General features: G+C 40.3%; 1 protein-coding gene across 1 annotated transcript; it reads right to left on the bottom strand.

Annotated features, from left to right (window-relative positions):
- Positions 1-13,988: 13,988 nt before the first annotated feature.
- Positions 13,989-19,931, bottom strand: LOC308090799 (uncharacterized protein; the record flags this gene model as incomplete). The annotated part of the gene is made up of 4 exons (XM_080436062.1): positions 19,870-19,931; positions 19,167-19,347; positions 18,548-18,658; positions 13,989-14,158 (listed from the first exon to the last, which is right to left on the bottom strand). The coding sequence occupies exons 2-4, from the start codon at positions 19,345-19,347 to the stop codon at positions 13,989-13,991; spliced, it is 462 nt and encodes a 153-aa protein (XP_080292188.1). The 5' UTR covers positions 19,870-19,931.
- Between the last annotated feature and the right edge of the window lie 253 nt (positions 19,932-20,184).

Raw genomic sequence — 20,184 nt, 5'->3', positions numbered from 1 at the left:
CAACACAAAGGTGATAGATGTACTGTACTTCTGGCTACATTCACCACTACCACCATCCATTCATCGTCTGGAGAGACAGACAGAGTGGAGAGAGAGAGAGAGAGAGAGAGAGAGAGAGAGAGAGAGAGAGAGAGAGAGAGAGAGAGAGAGAGAGAGAGAGAGAGAGAGAGAGAGAGAGAGAGAGAGAGAGAGAGAGAGAGACTTTTAGAGAATTATATAGTTTTTCTTCAGTGCCAGGGCAGCCGTAGTTTGGTTTCAAAGTGATGTTCACTAGAATTTGATTGTCATTTGTTGCCATTATAACAATCTACCCAAAATTTCAACCTAAAGAGAGTTAAAGGGATAGTTCACCCGTCAAATTGACTTTTTTTCTATCGATTACACACCCCATGGAGACTGGAATTCATGGAGATTTTTTAGTTTTTGTCGCATTCCTAAGCCAATAATTTGATGACCGGTGGCGGCTCCGGTAGGAGACTTAAAGTGTCAACTTTGAGTCTCCTACCGGAGACATTAGCATCTTTCCACCGGTCATGAAATTATTGGCTTAGGAATACTTCAAAAACGAAAAAAATCTCCATGAATTCAAGGCTTCATGGGGTGTGTAAATGATAGAAAATAAGTCATTTTTTAGGTGAACTATCCCTTTAAACATTAATGTGACCGATTTCATGTAAGTGAAGTCAAGTCTCCAACTGAGGCAGTAGGGTTACTCTGGGAAAAAGAGGGACAGAGGGAGCGTCAGAGATGGAGATAAATAAGATACATTAATAGAAAAAACTGCCTGAGGCTCAGAAATGTTTGGTATAAAGGATGCCCTCTTCTGGGTGCAGAGCCCCTGCAGAACAAGATGAATAGTCCAGGGCTAGTGGGACACGTTGGCTACAGAGGGAGTGAGCCAACACATCCCCTGGTAGCCATCCAAACACCTTCCTCCTTCACTCCTCTCCTCATCCTCACTTCATTACTTCATTCATTTACTTTACAGGGAGCGGCAAGGTGATGAGATGAATTTGAGGCCTGTGTGTGTGTGTGTGTGTGTGTGTGTGTGTGTGTGTGTGTGTGTGTGTGTGTGTGTGTGTGTGTGTGTGTGTGTGTGTGTGTGTGTGTGTGTGTTTGTGTGCGTGCGTGTGCGTGTGCGTTTCTGTTCTATTTTACATGTGAAGATAACTCTAAACTTAACCCAAAGAACTTGATCTCACCTAATCTCTCAAGAACAGATTCTGCTCTGTGTTTGAATCTGTCGGTAGCCGTGTTGACAACCCGTGCGCATTGTTTTCAAGTGGGCGTGCTATCAGATCAGGAAGCAGGCCGCGCTTTACCCAATCAAATGTAGTGGGCGGGATTTACGTGTGTGCCGTTCCTTCCCCACTAGAAACAAGCCGAAACTCATTTAACAATAGCGTCCTCGAAGCCGACAAGACCACGGAAAGTTAGTAACATTTTAACTTGCTCTTTCATCATAGAAACAAGTGGGCTTATAACCAAAACGATCCATGTTCTTTGGGAGAATTGGTGTTAGTGTTCCGTGGAGAAATATTGTTAGTGGGAATGAAAACATAGTCGCACCACCGGAAGTGGAGCGCTGAAGGCAGACCAAAAACCCCGGTTTCCTTGCGCACAGGTCCACCATATAGCCCCCCCCCAGAGCCAAGTGAAAGAGTAAAAAACAGCAGAGGGCGCTGTTTTTCCTTTTTATTTGGCGATGGGTTCCCAGATTGGATCTCACCTAAACCCAGTTAACTTCATCTCACATTAACCCAGTTAACTTACTCTAAGCTAAACCCAGTTAACATACCCTAACTTTAACCCAATTGACTTGGTTTAACCTAACCAAATTACTGTACACTAACCTTAGCCTAATTAATTTACTCTAACCTTAACACAATTAACTTACCCTAACCATAAACCAATTAGCTTACTCTAACCCAAATTAACTTACACTACTGTTACACACTTGGATAGAAATAATCATTTTCCAGTGTGCAGGAATTTAGGTGGTTTATTTATCTCTGTAAACATACAGACAAAGGCACATTAGAGCAACACTTCCACTCGTTGCAAACTCTGGTCCTAATCTGAACACAGTAGCCTATAATATCAATAAGGTGCATCTTCTTATTTGCATCTGAAACAACAGTCAATACTCTCACTCTTACTGGTAAACAGTATACAGAAACCACTCTCTTGTATCAAAATAATCACATCTATCATATACATCAAATCTCACATTAACAACAGTATAATGTTTTTCCCCTTGTAAACAAAATAAAGATCTTTAGCATAACTCTCACATTACAAAAATACTACTTGTGTTCCCCAAAACGAAATATATTAGCTGCATTACATACTCTGGTTGCGAGAACCATAATGAAAACGTTTTACACAATACACCATTCACATCTCATTCATTCCAGGCTACAGATGAGCTTCTTAGCCCAACTACAGGTCACAGTAGGTATAATAAGCATTTCTAATGACATCTAATGTGCATTCCACACACACATTTGCTTCACAGATACTCTTCTCTGTTTATACCTTCATTTAACATGTTCACTATCACTTTTATACACTTTATCTCATCATTTCTCACCTGTAAACATACAGACAAAGGCACATTAGAGCAGCACTTCCACTCGTTGCAAACTCTGGTCCTAATCTGAACACAGGACCCCGGCCCTGCTGTCCAATATGTGCCTTGCACAGTGAGTAGCTGCCCAAAGATTGCCTGTCCCAAATGCAATACCCAGAATGATAAACTGTTTCACAGCTTTAGTAAATGTATCTTATGTGCCACGCTTCAACCACAGTTCACAGAATAATGTAAACAACATCCTAATGAAATGAAATGAAATACAATAATGTATCAAATGGAATAATAAATAATATATGGGGGTATACCTTTAGCAAATAATATAATCATGCATCTCAATTCCCAATATAATCATGTATCTCACACTACCTTAACCAATACGGTAAGTTAATTGGGTTAAGTTTAAACTAAGTTATTTAGGTTAAGGTTAAAGTACAGTAAAAGTAACTCAAACTATCTTTCAAGGAGAATTTCGGACTAGCCTTGAATTCTTAGCTTTATATGATGTTATTATATCCTAGGACGAGTGGTTCAGTAGAAAAATGTCATAACTCCATCCCGAGTCCACCGCAGCTAAAAACCCAGAGTGGACGGTCCATGCACTAGATCGCATATATTCATTGCGATTTTATATATATTATTTTGTTGATATCTGACGTTCATATTGACAGAAACAGTTTTTGTCCCAAATGGGCCGCCGTAGTGTTTACAAGCTGACTTGGATGAAATCAAGGGTGAAATCTCGTCTTGTGAGACAAACGCTGTGACTAGGTTTCTGTCAATATGATCGTCCTAGGACATAATGACATCATATAAAGGTAAGGAAAAGGCTATAGTCCGGAATTCACAATTAACATACGCTAACTTTAACCCAATTAACTTCGCTAAACTTAACCAGCCATTTGTCTCTGTGAGAATAAGTTTGAGCAAGTGTGTGTGTGTGTGTGTGTGTGTGTGTGTGTGTGTGTGTGTGTGTGTGTGTGTGTGTGTGTGTGTGTGTGTGTGTGTGTGTGTGTGTGTGTGTGTGTGTGTGTGTGTGTGTGTGTGTGTGTGTGTGTGTGTGTGCCTGCCTGCCTGCCTGCCTGCCTGCCTGCCTGCCTGCGTGCGTGCGTGCCTGCGAGTGTGCATGCAAGCATGTGTGTGTGCGTGTGAGTGTGCATGTGCATGTGCGCGTGCGCGCGTGTGTGTGCGACTGTGTGATTAATGGTGGTGCTAGAGGCCTTCCATGGCAGTCAGAGTGATTAGAGTTATCCAGAAACATTCAGAGAGCTCAGAATAACCAGGGTCTCTGGAGCTTCCTCACTGACCTCCTGCTATCTCCTGGACCAAATCCACAGGGAGACAGTGGACAGAAGACTCAGGAGAGAAGGCTGTGGTGAGATACAGTGATCCCAGACCAGCTACGGTATATGTATTTTAACAAGTACTCAAATGTGACTGATTTATTTATTCAAATTGAATGTTTCATTTAATGGTTCATGAAAGTTTCATACTTTCATGCATTAATGAATGTTCTCAGTTTCCATATAGATTGTGTTCTCTCTTACTAAACATCTAAAATTTACCGCGACTTAGTCATAGTAGCCCTGCCTGTGGGCAAATCAAATGAAAATACAAAGAGTTTACAATTCCTCTCCTCTCCGTCAGTATCATGGTCAGTATCATGTCAGTATCATGTAAGTATAATCAGTATCATGTCAGTATAATGGTCAGTATAATGGTCAGTATCATGGTTAGTATCATGGTCAGTATCATGTCAGTATCATGTCAGTAACATGTCAGTATCATGTAAGTATCATGGTCAGTATCATGGTCAGTATCATGTCAGTATCATGGTCAGTATCATGGTCAGTATCATGTCAGTATCATGGTCAGTATCATGGTCAGTATCATGTCAGTATCATGGTCAGTATTATGGTCAGTATCATGTAAGTATCATGGTCAGTATCATGTCAGTATCATGTCAGTATCATGGTCAGTATCATGGTCAGTATCATGTCAGTATCATGGTCAGTATTATGGTCAGTATCATGTAAGTATCATGGTCAGTATCATGTCAGTATCATGTCAGTATCATGTCAGTATCATGGTCAGTATCATGTCAGTATCATGGTCAGTATCATGGTCAGTATCATGGTCAGTATCATGTCAGTATCATGGTCAGTATCATGTCAGCATCATGGTCAGTATCATGGTCAGTATCATGTCAGTATCATGTCAGCATCATGGTCAGTATCATGGTCAGTATCATGGTCAGTATCATGTCAGTATCATGTCAGTATCATGGTCAGTATCATGTCAGTATCATGTCAGTATCATGGTCAGTATCATGGTCAGTATCATGGTCAGTATCATGTCAGTATCATGGTCAGTATCATGTCAGTATCATGGTCAGTATCATGGTCAGTATCATGGTCAGTATCATGTCAGTATCATGGTCAGTATCATGTCAGTATCATGGTCAGTATCATGGTCAGTATCATGGTCAGTATCATGTCAGTATCATGGTCAGTATCATGTCAGTATCATGGTCAGTATCATGTTAGCATCATAAATGGTAAATGGTGCATTTATATAGCGCTTTTTATCCAAAGCGCTTTACATAGATTGTGCATTATTACATTCAACCATTCTCACACACATTCATACATCGATGGCGGAGGAAACCATGCAAGGCACCAACCTGCTCATCAGGAGCAATTAGGGATTCAGCGTCTTGCTCAAGGACACTTCGACACTAACTCTGGGGGAGCCCGGGCTCGAACTGGGAACCTCACGGTTGCCATCCGGCCGCTCTACCGGCCACTCTACCCCTGATGGTCAGTATCATGTTCAGTCACTTGAAAAAGACTGGAAGGGTCAAAACGTTGTATCTGCTGCTGTTTGCAGAAAATACAATTTGGAGCAGTTAAAAGTGAGTTGCGAGCCCCCATCTTGTTTTTCATGGCCTCTCCTCTCCTCTCCTCTCCTCTCCTCTCCTCTCCTCTCCTCAGGGTGTGGAGGGTGGAGGTCAAGGAAGTTAAGGAGTATTTCGTCAGTGTGTGAAGCCTGGACTCTTTGTGCTGACTGGTTTATTTATGAAGCAGTTTGAGTGTGTTGAAAAGCGGGGCTGGACGCTTCATGCACATCTGCATGTGTGTGTGTGTGCGTGCGTGCGTGCGTGCGTGCGTGCGTGCGTGCGTGCGTGCGTGCGTGCGTGCGTGCGTGCGTGCGTGCGTGCGTGCGTGCGTGCGTGTGTGTGTGCATGCCTGTGTACAGTGTGCATGTGGTTGTGTCTGCTAGTGTGTATGTGTCATTTTCTTTACTTGTGTATAAATGTTTACATGGCTCTGGAATGTTCTGAAACGTGATCTATTCACCCAACTGTGCCAGCAGCACCACACACACACACACACACACACACACACACACACACACACACACACATACACACAGAGCGTGTGCGGCTCTGGTGAAGATTACTGGTTTGGGAGTGTTGGTTATATGGTTGGTTAGATGAGTTTATTCAACACATTCCTCCTGCACAGAAAAGAAAAAATGTACTATAATGTGTTAAAAAAATACATTGTCTTTGCACAAACACACGCACAAGCACAGTACCGTTGTCATTACTGCCTGTGCTGCAGACACAGAGTGTCTTCATTTTGGAGCAGGATGGGTCAGGCCTGTGTAGAAGGGGTTTTAAGGGGTTACGTTAGACTGACTCTCCATGAAACAGATTCCACACAGAGCCCTGATCCTGGCCTGCGCGCAAAACGTGCACAAACCGCGGGTACATTAGGTCCTATAGAGCACCGAAGTCGGACATCACTGCCACTAGAGGGTGCTCTTTCACGGGTTTGTGGCTTTATTTTTTGTGTTGAAATCCCCATTTGGGAATCAGATCACGTCATGTAAGAACTGTGTTCCAAACATAAACACACCACCCTGGCGTTTTTGTCAGGCGGTGGCTCTGCATCGTTTATGATATTCATTCATATTTGATATAGCCTGTTTCTGGCGAAAATTTAATTAATTCTGCCTTAAAAGTCTTAAGAACTACTACTTCCGGGTCTGAAATCACTGTCCCCACAGCAGCCGCGTTCATGGGAAATGTAGTCTTTGGGTTGTTTGACTCGTTTCTAGTGTTTATATTGTGTTACTCTTTGGGTAAATGTGTACATTTACACCTTCAGTCGATGCTTCATATCCATATGAGTAAAAACGCCAGGGTGGTGTGTTTATTTTTGGAACACAGTTCTTATATGAAGCGATCTAAGATTCCCCAATGAGGATATCAATACAAAAAGTAAAGCCGTGAACCTGCGGAAAGCGCCCTCTACTGGCAGTGACGTCAGGACTTCGGTGCTCTATACCGTCCTAGCGCACACTCGTCTAATGTTAAACATCAGTACCACAGGCGTCATGCCCAAGGGCCCAGCTTCCTGCTTTGAAATTGAGTCTATATAGGAAGTGACAGTTCATATGAATTGATTTTATTACCTTTAATAAACATTGTCATAATTACTATGCTTACAGTCGCTAGTTTAAAGTCTTCTTTCATTCATCATGATATGCGTTTTGGTAAATTATGGTCCCATTTATTTTAGAATTGACGATAAAGTAGGTTATACTCTAGGAGGGGCGGGATGATTTGATTGACAAGTTACACAACCAATAGCAATCATTCCCCGCCCCTGATCTTGATTGACAAGCTACCCAACCAATAGCATTCATTTAGCGATTGAGCTCTGGTTGCTTTTTTGTATATATGAAAGATGGCGGATTTGAATTCATTAAAAAATGGGCTTCAATTATACGGTCTGTAGAGTCTGGGGACGTCACTTTGTCCACCTCTTTTATACAGTCTATGGTCATAGCCCGTTCTGTTAGACAACTGATGCCCAATTTATGCTCTGTCATACGACGCTGTCACACACCAAACATACAGCAGCAGATCTACCAGCCAGATCAGATATGTTCGGAGCGCGACAGCCGTCGTACGACGACGGATATAAACCGGGCTTTAATGAACCAGCGGGGGCCTCAAAAGACGACATGGCAACACTCACTGCTGCCATCTTCAGCACGATCGCGCACATACGACGCCACGGAGCAACCACGCACTCCCGCCGTCTGTACGACTGTGAATAACAATCACAACAAATGAAAGCGGGCCGCGAGCGGGGAAACTTTTTTCTCATTGTCCCATTTAATTTGAGTCTTATTTAACGAGTGGGGAATCAAACGGCGGGGGATGGGGGGTGGGAGGGGAGGGTGGCAGGCGAGGCGACGTGCAGAGACGACAACAGACGGCAGAGAGAGGGGGGGGAGGGGGCTCAGGGAGGAGGAGTGGGGGGGGGTACATCAGACCGCATTGGTCTGAAAATAGAGCGGCATTTTGTTTCATCCGACAGCGAGAGGTGTCGATAATTAGGCTCTGTCAGGTAGAGTAGAGTGGCGTGCGTGTGTCTCATGTGGTGCGTTTGCGTGTGGGTGAGTGTTTGTGTGTGTGTGTGTGTGTGTGTGCGTGCGTGCGCGTGCCTGCGTTCATGTGGGAACCTCCACATATTCTGCATACGCAGACACACACACATGCATGTGACACGTGCATGTGTCAGATGTCAGCTTGCGCTGAGAGCATTGTAAACGCGAGGGTAATGGTTGTCACCGTGTGACAGCTATAAATGGTCTCCTTTAGTTCTCTGCTCCCAACTACACAGAAACACACACCACAGCTCGCTATGTCTCTCTGTTTTTTTCGGCTCACGAACGTGCAGGGGCGCGCGTGCACACACACACATAGGCCTACTGTACATTTACTGTATAACATACAGTGTCGCTAAGTTACACAATGTTGCACAGAGAAACATTGCATAAACTGCTTCCTGAAAGGCAAATGAAATGTTTTGTTGAAGTGTGCTGTACATATTGTATTGTCTTTAGCACCTCCTCTAAAATGAGATGCTACATCTCAACGTTATTCCTAATAAAGAATTGCAATCATCAAAATGTGAGTATAGCATGTATAATAAGTTTGAACTATGACAGTTTTTCAACCCAAATGTGATCCATGGTGTCATTTATTACATCTTATAATGAGATTGAGAATGGGTTTATTTATATAGCACTTTTCAAAACAATTGATCAAAGTCCTTTACAGAACAAGTTCAAATCAGCAAGCAAAGCAAATATCGAAATACAGCAAAAGTCAACAGAAAACAGATTTAAAACAGGGCAATCATCAGCAAATACACTTAGGAAAACCACTTGACATAGAGGTATGTCTTCAGATATGATTTAAACAAAGGCACTGATGTTGCTAACCTTCGCTCCTCCGGCATGGCGTTCCAGAGCCTAAATGCCTGGACAGCAAAAGCCTGATCGCCCCTGGTAATAAGGCGAGTTTTCGTAAAACAACAAGGAGGGCCCTGTTTGAGGATGTGTTAATTCATCAATTTACAAAATAAGTTGTAACCAAATGGACTCTTACGGGTCCATAAAAGCCAAATATCAAAAACTGTACAAATAGCATGTTACAAAATAGACTAAAATAATGTCATTTAAATGAAATTGCATCTACAGCTATGGAATGTGACCTTGTCTGTCTGTCAGAAGTCCAGGATTCAGTTGCACAGAGAGGTGTTGAATCTTGGGATCTTTGGTGATGAGCTTAAAGGAAATAGTGGTGTTGAATCCTAAACTGGAGTCAATGAACAACATTCTGTATGTGTTCCTCAGTTCCTTGATGGTGTAAACATAAACGGTGTCCTTAAAGCAATACAGTATGTATAACCACGCTAAGCCATAATAGCTGGTGGTTTATACCAGTGCCACTATAGGTGCAACAGTTTGTACTTCTGTACAATATAATTGTATCTGTTTCACTACTAATTATCACTGTTTAACTTCACAAAGCAGAACATAAGCAGCTGTTTCATCAATGAAGAGAAATATCACATCTCACAGATCCTCTGTTTCTTATCTGAACATAATCTGCCCCGCTGTACTTTAAATATACTACTATATTCTACACCAGAGGTCTTCAACAGGGGGTCCGCGACCCCTAGAGGGTCCACGGAGGTACTGCAGGGGGTCCGCGAAATTGTTGTTTGATTAAACAATATTTTTGCTTGAAAAAAAAAATAACTATTTTTTTCTTTTTTGTCCCCAAAATGTCAAATTGTCTTTAAACATAACATGAATCCATAGCAAACAGATACATGGAGGCACAATGCACAAAAACATGGTATGTTTATACATATTTTGTAGAGAATTTTTATTTTTCACACCTACTGGGGCAGGTGCGTAGGAGCAGGCAATATAAAACACAATTGTATACATAAATATACAATATATGTGGTAGCCCCCCCTACCGTACGAGGTAGGGGGTCCCTGCTCCATCTCCCCATCAGTTTGGGGGTCCCTGGCCTGAAAAGGTTGAAGACCCCTGTTCTACACAGTTATAGTTTCCATGGTTATGAGGATATTCAAAGGTCGACCTGCAGAGTAAACAACATAATTAGTTTTTGACCACATCCACTCAGTCACTTACATACAATGGGCCTCATTCACCAAACGTGCTTATGATCATATCAAATGCGAGCATTTCTAAGAGCATAGTCTGATTCTTCATCATTCTTCTTAGCTGAATTTGTTTGTTTGTACACAAAATGCACATCTGCTCTAATACATGCATCTGGAAACATGTGTGAAGGCTCTTAGAATGCTTAATTCTTTATGCAAAAGCAATTACAGTAGGGCCAAACCTCACTAACAAAATGTTTCAGTGTTCAACATGTGTCAACAAAGAAAGGCCTGTTCAACAATCTATAGCTTGTTTTTTGAAGTAAGGATGCTTTTTTTTTTTTTTTTCAGAGCTGAACGTCCCTCAGCCTGTTTGCCTGTTTCTGCCAGTGTAACCAATGTGGCAACGTGTTTACAATATCATATAATAATGTTGCAGGACAGCAGCAGACGCTAACGTTTGTTTGTTTGTTTGTTTGTTTGATTGATCGATTGCTTGCTTGATTGATTGATTGATTGATTGATTGATTGATTAATTGATTGATTGATTGATTGATTGATTGATTGATTACTTTATTAACAGTTTGCAGTACAGTACAGTAAGTACAATTACGCAAGCAATGCTAAAAGGATTACACAAAAAAAGCCTTGATGGCTTGTTTCCATTGTGGTCCAATGTATGTACGTTAGGTGTCGCTTGGTATCATGTTGCTGGCTTTCACTGAACATGAATGGTAGGCTGTAGCTTTATAGCTGCCAGTGTGAACACAGCATGATATCTCCCCTGGCCAAGGGGGAGTCCCTCTTGGCCTAGTGGTAGATGTGTGGTTAACCCACTAAAACCGGGAACGCATTTGTGTAACCACTTTAACCATTATTTTATACTTTGGCTATTAAAAAATAGCAGGTATACAAGCTCATAGCGCAGCACCGAGTGCCATGCTATGAACTTGTAGATCTGCTATTTTTTTTAAATCTCAAACATTTGAGCAAATATTTGAATATATATATATTTTTAAAGGGAACATTTTTGACTCAAATCTTTGCTTCTGGGGGTCCCCATTACAAAATATTTTGAGATGGGTTCCGAGACCAAATGCAAATAATTTTGGGGGTCCTTGGCATCAAATAGTCTGAGAACCACTGATATATGATTACATTTTGTAAAATCGACCTCAGGTCTTAATTGGTTAAATGTGGCGTTGATCTGTGCAAATTCACACTGGCACGGACATCCAATGAACGAACAAGTGGCATTCATCATTTGATACACCTGTGCGTGCACACAGAACATATACACACCCACACAACATGGGTCTTTATATGAGCAGGCCTACACTAAGAATGAGGCCCAATGACTTAGAATACAATAGAATTACAATAGAAAACAGAAACACTTGTACAATGTCTTACTCTGTTGTCAGTGGTGCTCCATCTATCCACGTCCAGTTTCCATCGGTCCTTTTTAGACCAATCCAAGTTCCTTTGGTCCCATTGTACAATCCTCTGATGAATTCCTGATCATTTGACCATGATTGAACATAATTAATTTTCTCAAAAAACATTCAGGTTTTAACTATAATGACAGAATTACACCTGGAAACACGCACGCACGCACGCACGCACGCACGCACGCACGCACGCACGCACGCACGCACGCACGCACGCACGCACGCACACACACACACACACACACACTAACCTTTTCTTCTTTACAGTTAATGACCACCAGATCTGCTCCTGTCTTCAGACATTCTGCTCTACTTTCCTCCCAAGTTTACTTTTCAGTAGATCTGTAATAACAGCTGCATCCAAACTTCTTCCACCCACTGGGACAATGACTAAACATTAAACGTGATTTAATATTAGGACATTTCATGGATGTCTAGATTTTTATTTAAGAAAACGGCAATGATAAGGACAATGATGAGGGTCTGCTAAAATTTTTACCACTATGGCACTGACAATAATTAAAATATATATAATCCACTTTTTTTTATTCATTCAAACAGTAAGTAACCTCTCACCCGCTTTCCATCCCTTCATCTGGTTTACTTCACTTTGTAAGTTGTTTCTCTCCAGGATCAGGCTGTTAAAGCTGGTCCGTAACTGCTTCAGATTGTTTTTGGCTGAATTATCTGCAAAGGACCAATGTGATGATAAATACAGTTATTGTTGCTGTTCAAACATCTGTGTGGAAAATTTGCTTGGAATAAACTATATTTTTTTCTACGTGTATAACTTGATCACTTTATTGTTTTCTTTGCAACAATAATACAAACGAAAGTCTCTACAGTAAAACAAATGAAAATCAAATGAGAAATCCCTGAGTGCTTGATGTGGTAGTTTTGTGACATGGAATACTCACAGTGCACTGCCAGGCCTATGATGACAACCAGCAGCATAAGACACATCATCCCCAGACACACAGCAACAACTATGAGAGGCCTTCTCACAGTTTTAGAGCCCTGTGCTGCAATGGAACGTGCAACTACTGGCTCTGCTGTGACTGGGAAAGAGAGAAAACAAGACTGAGGGCCCTTATCTTACACCAGGTGCAAAATGCCACACAGTGCAACTGTCATTGTTGGTTTATGATAAACACTGTTGTCATTTTCATGCCCAACGCCTGTGCACACATGGGCTGTATTGGTTCTTAAATTGAGGGGTGGTCAGGTGAATTGTTTCCACATTTCTATCTAGCTAGTAGAAAGCAATTGTGATTTAGGCCTGACCTGGTCTAAATCATGTTCATTCATAATGCACATAATCTCTGCTTGCAATCAAAATCCATTCGAATTTACAGGGCATCACGTTCAACATGATAGATGACATTGCTTAGAGACTCATTATTGAGTTTCAAACTAATTATGAATAAATTAGTGTGCATCTTTCAGGTGAGAGAGAGGGGTGGGTGGGGGGGGGGGGGGGCACGCTGTTTATTTCAGTACGTACTGTAGGCTACACTTTGCTGTTAGAAATGTTTTTATCTATAGCTGATATCTCAAGATATCACAGATGTGTCTTGGACATTAATGAGGAGGACTCATTTAGGAAGGCATGATTCTGAACTGCATTGTGTCAAGTAAGTGGACCAGCTCTTGTGTCCACTTAATATTTTCGGTGAGTGGCGACTGAGCCTTTGTTTTCCATGTCTCCTGACATAATTATACCACTTTTGGCATTGTGTTGCCATTCCGGTGATGTTGACACCTTGAGAAGAACTGTTTCCTCAGCAGAAAACCGCTTCTCCTGCAACTTGCAGAATCCATCATTTAAACATCGTAGCTCAATGTATGTCACACTCCTACTCTCTCTCTCTGTGTGTTTCCTGTCTACACCACTGTTTCCAAACATGTGGGTCACGGACCAATTTGTATGGGTTTAATTATTATTAGCAAAAAGTAAAAAATAAAATCTTTCTAAATAATTCCGTAAAATAGAATAAGAATCCATTAATTAGAGGGAAAAAATAATTTTAAGAAGTAGTGAAAATAGTAGGTCTACAAGCTCACAACACATCGCATCGCAACTTGTTGTGAGTTTGTAGATCGGCTATTTTCACTATAGTTTGGGTCCCGGGGAGACATAAAATGTCTCTTTTGGGTCTCGAGCTAAAAGGTTTGGGAACCAGTGCTCTGCACAGTAAACTACTGAATAAAGGCTCAGACAAAGCCTTTAACACAAACAAAATACTTAAACACAAACTAATTATTCTGTACAATAAACAGTTCATATCACATCTTAATAAACTGATCTAATAAACATCTAAAAAACATCTGAATAATCTTTTCCTGAAGGAGAGTTTTTTTTCAATAATAAACTCCCTTCCCCAACATTGAAACAGAGAATTGACCTTTATAATGATTCATAAGTAACTTAGTCAAACTCACCCTGACTCTGTCTTCCTGCTGTGTAGGCTTCTGAAATCATCCACACTCTGGTAGATGTCCACCACTCTCTCCTCCCTCTCTCCTCTCTCCTCCAAATGTCCACTGTCCTCAGTGTCCCCTCTCTGTCCTCTTTCTTCATTCCTGCGTCTCACCTTCTTTGTCATGTCTGGCATGGCATAAATATCTGTAGACATCTTACAAGGACGAGAGGCTTGAAAAGTAACTATAGGCTACAAATATAACTATGATATGTTACTCTCCTGAATTGATTAAAATAAATTGATAAAAAAATACTAGTTAACTATAAACACACTGGTTTAACTAAATCACAGCATATTTGTCTGTGGCTGGTTGACACAATACTATAGCAATAAGGAAGTACAGGATGGAAAACCACAAACACTTACACGCACACACGCACGCACGCCTACACACACACACACACGCACGCACGCACGCACGCACGCACGCACGCACGCACGCACGCACACACGCACGCACGCACGCACGCACACACACACACACACACACACACACACACACACACACACACACACACACACACACACACACACACACACACACACACACACATGGTTCAGAACAACTGTTGCTGTTCATATTAAATGTGTGATCACATAGTGGATGTACAGTATGTGTAAGTGTTATGTACTATGTAGCCTACAACACATCATCTCCAGACCTTCTTCATCAGATCTCTTGGGTCATTTTCATTTTGAGCAAATTTAAATTCACAGCACATAAAGTATCTGACTGAAAAATACTTGATTTTAACATTTTGCATTTTTCTTTTTTCTTTTTTTTAAAGTGGGAATGTTCAATCTTACATGAATCCTGATTAAAGGTCACATTTTCACCTATAAATACAATAAAAAGCTAGTCTCTTGCATACCTACAAAGGCGACAGGTGCGTACACGTACTGTAGGAGAAAACCAAATGAGGGCCCAACGCAATGAAAAAGAAAAAACTCCTGCACACTGTCTTCAAATGCAATTAAAAAGTTTTAATTGGAAACAACAAGATCAGGTTATCTTTAAGAACCAAATAGAGAGAGAGAGAGAGACCATCTTTATAGGCAACCTATACGGTGAACCAATCGGGTCGCACCAAAATGTGACATCACTTTTTTAAGGTTACAGGTGCTCTCATATGAATAGAAATAGAGAACAATCAATCATAAATAGGCTCAATTCATTAGTGAAAATGTACCACATCATTCAAAATAAAATGACGGATGGACAAATTAAAGGTGAGAAACGTGGGAAGACTCAACCAGCACAGATTTATTTATATGCAGAAACATTACAAATATTCACAAAATGCAGTGAAACTCTTGAAGCTGAAGATTGGTTGTAGTTGTAAGATCCCTTTTATGTGCTGTATGGTGCAAGGCAAGATTATTTGTACACAACATTTCATACATAAAGCCAATTCAAAGTGATTTACTTATGGTAAAGCATAACAAGGCAGCTTGACATTATATTAACAGCATATAAACGCATAATAGAAGGAATAAAATAGGGAAATCAAAAATAGGGTTAAATCTGAAACTGACTGGCTGCATTCTACAAATCTTGTGACAGAGTATTTCTCATTATTTCTTTGATGTTCTATGATAACATACAGTACAGTAAGTCCTTCAAACTTAGTAACATTCTAGTCTGGACCCAAGCCTATGAATATCAATACTGTAGCCTACAAACGAACATATACCGTTTGTTTCTATTCACCTGTTTCCTAGGCTGTGTGTTTTCCACTTCCTGTCGATTTCATTGGATATCATTGGTCATCTGACCAGTTTCATTGGATTTCATTGGATCAAATCGACAGGAAGTGGAAAACACACAGCCTAGGAAACAAGTGAATAGGTCAGTAGAATTGTTAATATATTGGAATAATACTATTGCCAAGTAAAGTTGTATGAAATACTTCCACTGCCCAGTTTACAAGTTAATAAAAAACCTAACAATACCACATGAACCAATGAACCAGAAAAGTTTTTTTTTAACAACATTCTCATGTGTTCCTCACAAATTGATGGTGTTAAACATCAAAATCAACTTAAAGCAAAAGTTGGTGGTTTTAATGTGACTATGGGTACATCAGTTTTTCTTTTCCACTTCTAATTACTACTGTTTAACTTCATAAAGCAGAAAACTAAGCTGCAGTTTCACCAATGAACTAAGAAACATCACATCTCACAGATCCATGGAAACTTGGCGGGATATTCACATAACGCATTGTTCCATTTTCCAACCCCATGCCTGTAGACGGTACAGTACAAGTTATCAGCAGGCTGTCCAATGTTCCAGTACCTGCAGAGAAAACAACATAAAAGTATTTTAGACCACATCCACTCACATGTCAGTCACATACAGTGAATTTGATAGAATAGAATTATATTAGAAAAACAAAAATGTCTAACTCGGTTGTCAGTGGGGTTCCATCGACCCACGTCCAGTTTCCATCCGTCCTGTTCAGAGTCGTCAGACCAATCCACGAGCTTCCATCCTCATGTTTCAATCCTCTGATGAATTCCTGATCATTTGTCAATGATTGAACCATAATTAATTTTCTCTAATGCATTCAGGTTTTTACTATAATCACAGAATTACATCACATGAAAATATGTAGGAGATGTGATGTGGGTGATGGACACCCACACCCACATGCACATGCACATGCACATGCACATGCACACGCACACACACACACACACACACACACACACACACACACACACACACACACACACACACACACACACACACACACACACACACACACACACGCACACACACGCACACACACGCACACACACGCACACAAATGCACACACACATGCAAACACACACATGCACACACACACATGCACGCACCCCGATACACTAACCTGTTCTTCGTTACTGTTAATGACCACCAGATCTGCTCCTGTCTTCTGACATTCTGCTCTACTTTCCTCCCAAGTATTCCCTTCAGTAGATCTGTAATAACAGCTCCATCCAAACTCCTTCCATCCACTGGGACACACCTTGACTAAACATCAAACAGGAGTTTTACTGATGGATTTTCAATGCACTGACAATCATTTGTAAAATGTTGGGTAAAAATTAATAATGATAATAGTAGGAGTCAAATAAAATTGTATTTGTATGACTTTTTGTATTTGTATGACTTTCTATTAAGGTTGTATAATTTGTAATGCCTTATGATACATTATAGCACTTCTCTATGTGCCTTTATAACTGACTAAGTTACGGTAGTTATAATGTGCTGTTCTACTGAGCATAATATGCTCAGTGGAACATATATTATGACCAGCACTTATAATACATTATAAATGTTGTTATAAGTTGTCATACATGATTATAAACGTTTATAACGAGTGTTATAATGCCTTATAAGCGCATTATAATGCATTATAGATGCGATCTTAATATAAAGTCTTACCAATAATTTATATTAGACTGTGTGGCAAATCCCTAAAATAAACCCTAGAATGAAGACTCTTTCATCTTTATAACATTTGACTTGTTTTAGTTTATATTTCTCTATTACCCAGATCTGAGACCTACTACTGGGACAGAGACACCTCATGTATTATTATTTATATTTAAGAAAACTTACATTTTATGATGAGGGCAGTAATTAGGGTTTATGCTAAACATTATTTTACCCACTATCACCAACAATAATTAAAATACAAATAAAAATACACAAATTAAAGGGACTACACCATGAATTTTAACTTTTCCTTCTCAGGCTTTCACAGCATATCTGGGGTTTTATGTAAATTGGTCTCAAAACAGGCCAAACTGAATTGACCCCACACGTGACGTCACAAGCGATACAATCCCTCCCGTTTTTTTTTACTTTTTCCACACAGAACCAGGAGATAACATGCATACAAACTGGCTCAATAGCACCACGTGCCAAATCAGGACAATGTGGTATTGCAGGTGAAAGTGCTTTATAAGCCAGAGAGAAGTTAGTTGGAATGAGTGTATCTGAGGCTTGATTTAGGCTCAAACCTTTTGAAAAACATTTGAGGGACATAAACAATATGAAATTAAATACTAAATGTATTTTTTTAATTCATGGTGTAGATCCTTTAATATTCCTTCACAAAGATTTGTAATTATTCTCACCTGCTTTCTCTCTCTTCAGTTGGTTTATTTGACCTTGTAACTGATCTCTCTCGAGGATCAAGTTGCTATATCTGGTCTGTAATGTGTTTCTATCCAGGGTCAGGTTCTCAATTGCTGAATTATCTGCAAAAGACCGAAAAGTGATGTAAGCACAGTTGTTGCTATTGTTCATGATGATGTCAAGCAGCTTTGAGAAGAACAAAATTTCTATATTCCCTGATCAGGTGTTTTTTTATGGGAATACTCTCAACATGTACGTATAATGAAGTACTAGGGCATATACACACTATCAAAAGTGAAGTATGGTAGGGTTCCTGTGTGAGACACAAGTCTCATTGTATTTTTGTAAGTGCATGAATTTGACCTTTGACCACCTGATACTCACAGTCCATGGCCATGTCTGTGGTTCTCACTACTAGTAGAACACACAGCAGTGAGAGACACACTGCAGCCGCTATGACGATGTGTCTGTGGACGATGAGCTCTTTCTGGACAACTGGAGGATATTAGTACAATAGAGTTAAACTTCAATATGATCAGTGTCAATTGTTCCTTTCATAGAACAATGGAAAAAAAAAAAACTTAGTTGAACATGTCTTCACTTTATAGTATGCAATTGTGACTAACTAAAAAATGCCACATCATGAAATGAGAGAATGCTAATGTTCGTAATTCATAATTTATTTTGATTGTCATTCATGCAATATGATGGCATGTCCCTTGTAACCATTGCTTGAATATTGGGTGAAGCTGCTGTAGTAATAATGTGAGAAGAGAGAGAAACACTATAAAGGTGGCTGCATCATGCTACCATTTTAGGTGATCACCCTTTTACCTTTTAGGTGGAAACGTTTTCACTTAAAAGGTGATTATGATACTAGGCGCTCATAGTCCGGTGATGTCGGTCAAAAACAGAGAACAGTGTGGAGGTTCAAACCACCGCGGTAATAGGGTGACCACCGAAAATGGTAGCATGCGCCCCGCTTAAGTGTGTCACTGTGTACCTAGATTTCGTGTAGCTTCCTGTGATCCGGAGCCTTGGTCTCTGAGACTGTCAGCTCCTTCATCGATCTGCACCACGTTCACCTCCTCCTCTCCTTTCTCCTCCTGCCTCTCCTCCCTGACTCCTCCATCGTACCTCACCCTCTTTGATCTGACTGTCTTGCCAGAAATATCTGTCGACATCTTAGTGAACGACACGAAAAAGTAAGTAAATAATTAGCACTGTTTTAATAATAAATAATAATAATAATATATGTTATTTGTATTGCACTTCATTCACAGGGAATCTCAGGGTGCTACATATAGTTAAAAACATATAATCAATTGCAGAAGGTTAAAAACAGGGTTAAAAATGTGAAGCACAAAAGGATATTGCTGACAGTAACTACACAACAATTTAACATAAAAGGCCTGCCAAAATAAAAAAGTTTTTAGGCCTGTTTTAACCCATTTAGACCTGAGGCCGTTTCTAAAAACGCCTTCCACAACCTGACCTAAGTTTTCTGAAAAAAATGCTATATACTGTACATAGCAACAGGAACCCCAAAAGGGATTCCCGTCCTGAAAGGTATAGTTACAAATAGGGGTTCCCGCCCAAAATGGGTTAAAAGAGTCCCGGCTATATTAATGTACATACTGTATAATATGCACTACTGTATGTGATTAAGAAAAATGTAATATATTTCAAAATGTAATGTTACTTACATTGTCCAGTATCTGTATTGGCCTACATTGAGCTTCACTGTTGGAGAATAGCCTGTGAGCTGCTGTCTGTTATAGTCTGACTTTAACACTGTCGAACCCAAGCAAGTGATTGCATGCATGCATGTGCACAAAAAAAACAGTGCAGAATGACCAATAGACTCTTTACCACAGGATGTACGTGTTAACTTGAGGTGGTACATTCTAGGTGGGAAATTGAATGGTTACTTTCCAGGAAATGGTAAAAAAAAAAAAGAAAAGAAAAAAGAAAGCCCCTGTGTTCCAGTGGATTCAATAGTCAAAAGCTCTTGATAGTAC

The sequence above is a fragment of the Gymnoscopelus braueri genome, assembly GCF_963280865.1.
Source record: "Gymnoscopelus braueri genome assembly, chromosome: 8".
NCBI lineage: Eukaryota > Metazoa > Chordata > Actinopteri > Myctophiformes > Myctophidae > Gymnoscopelus > Gymnoscopelus braueri.
This window is presented reverse-complemented; position numbering and strand designations above follow the sequence as displayed.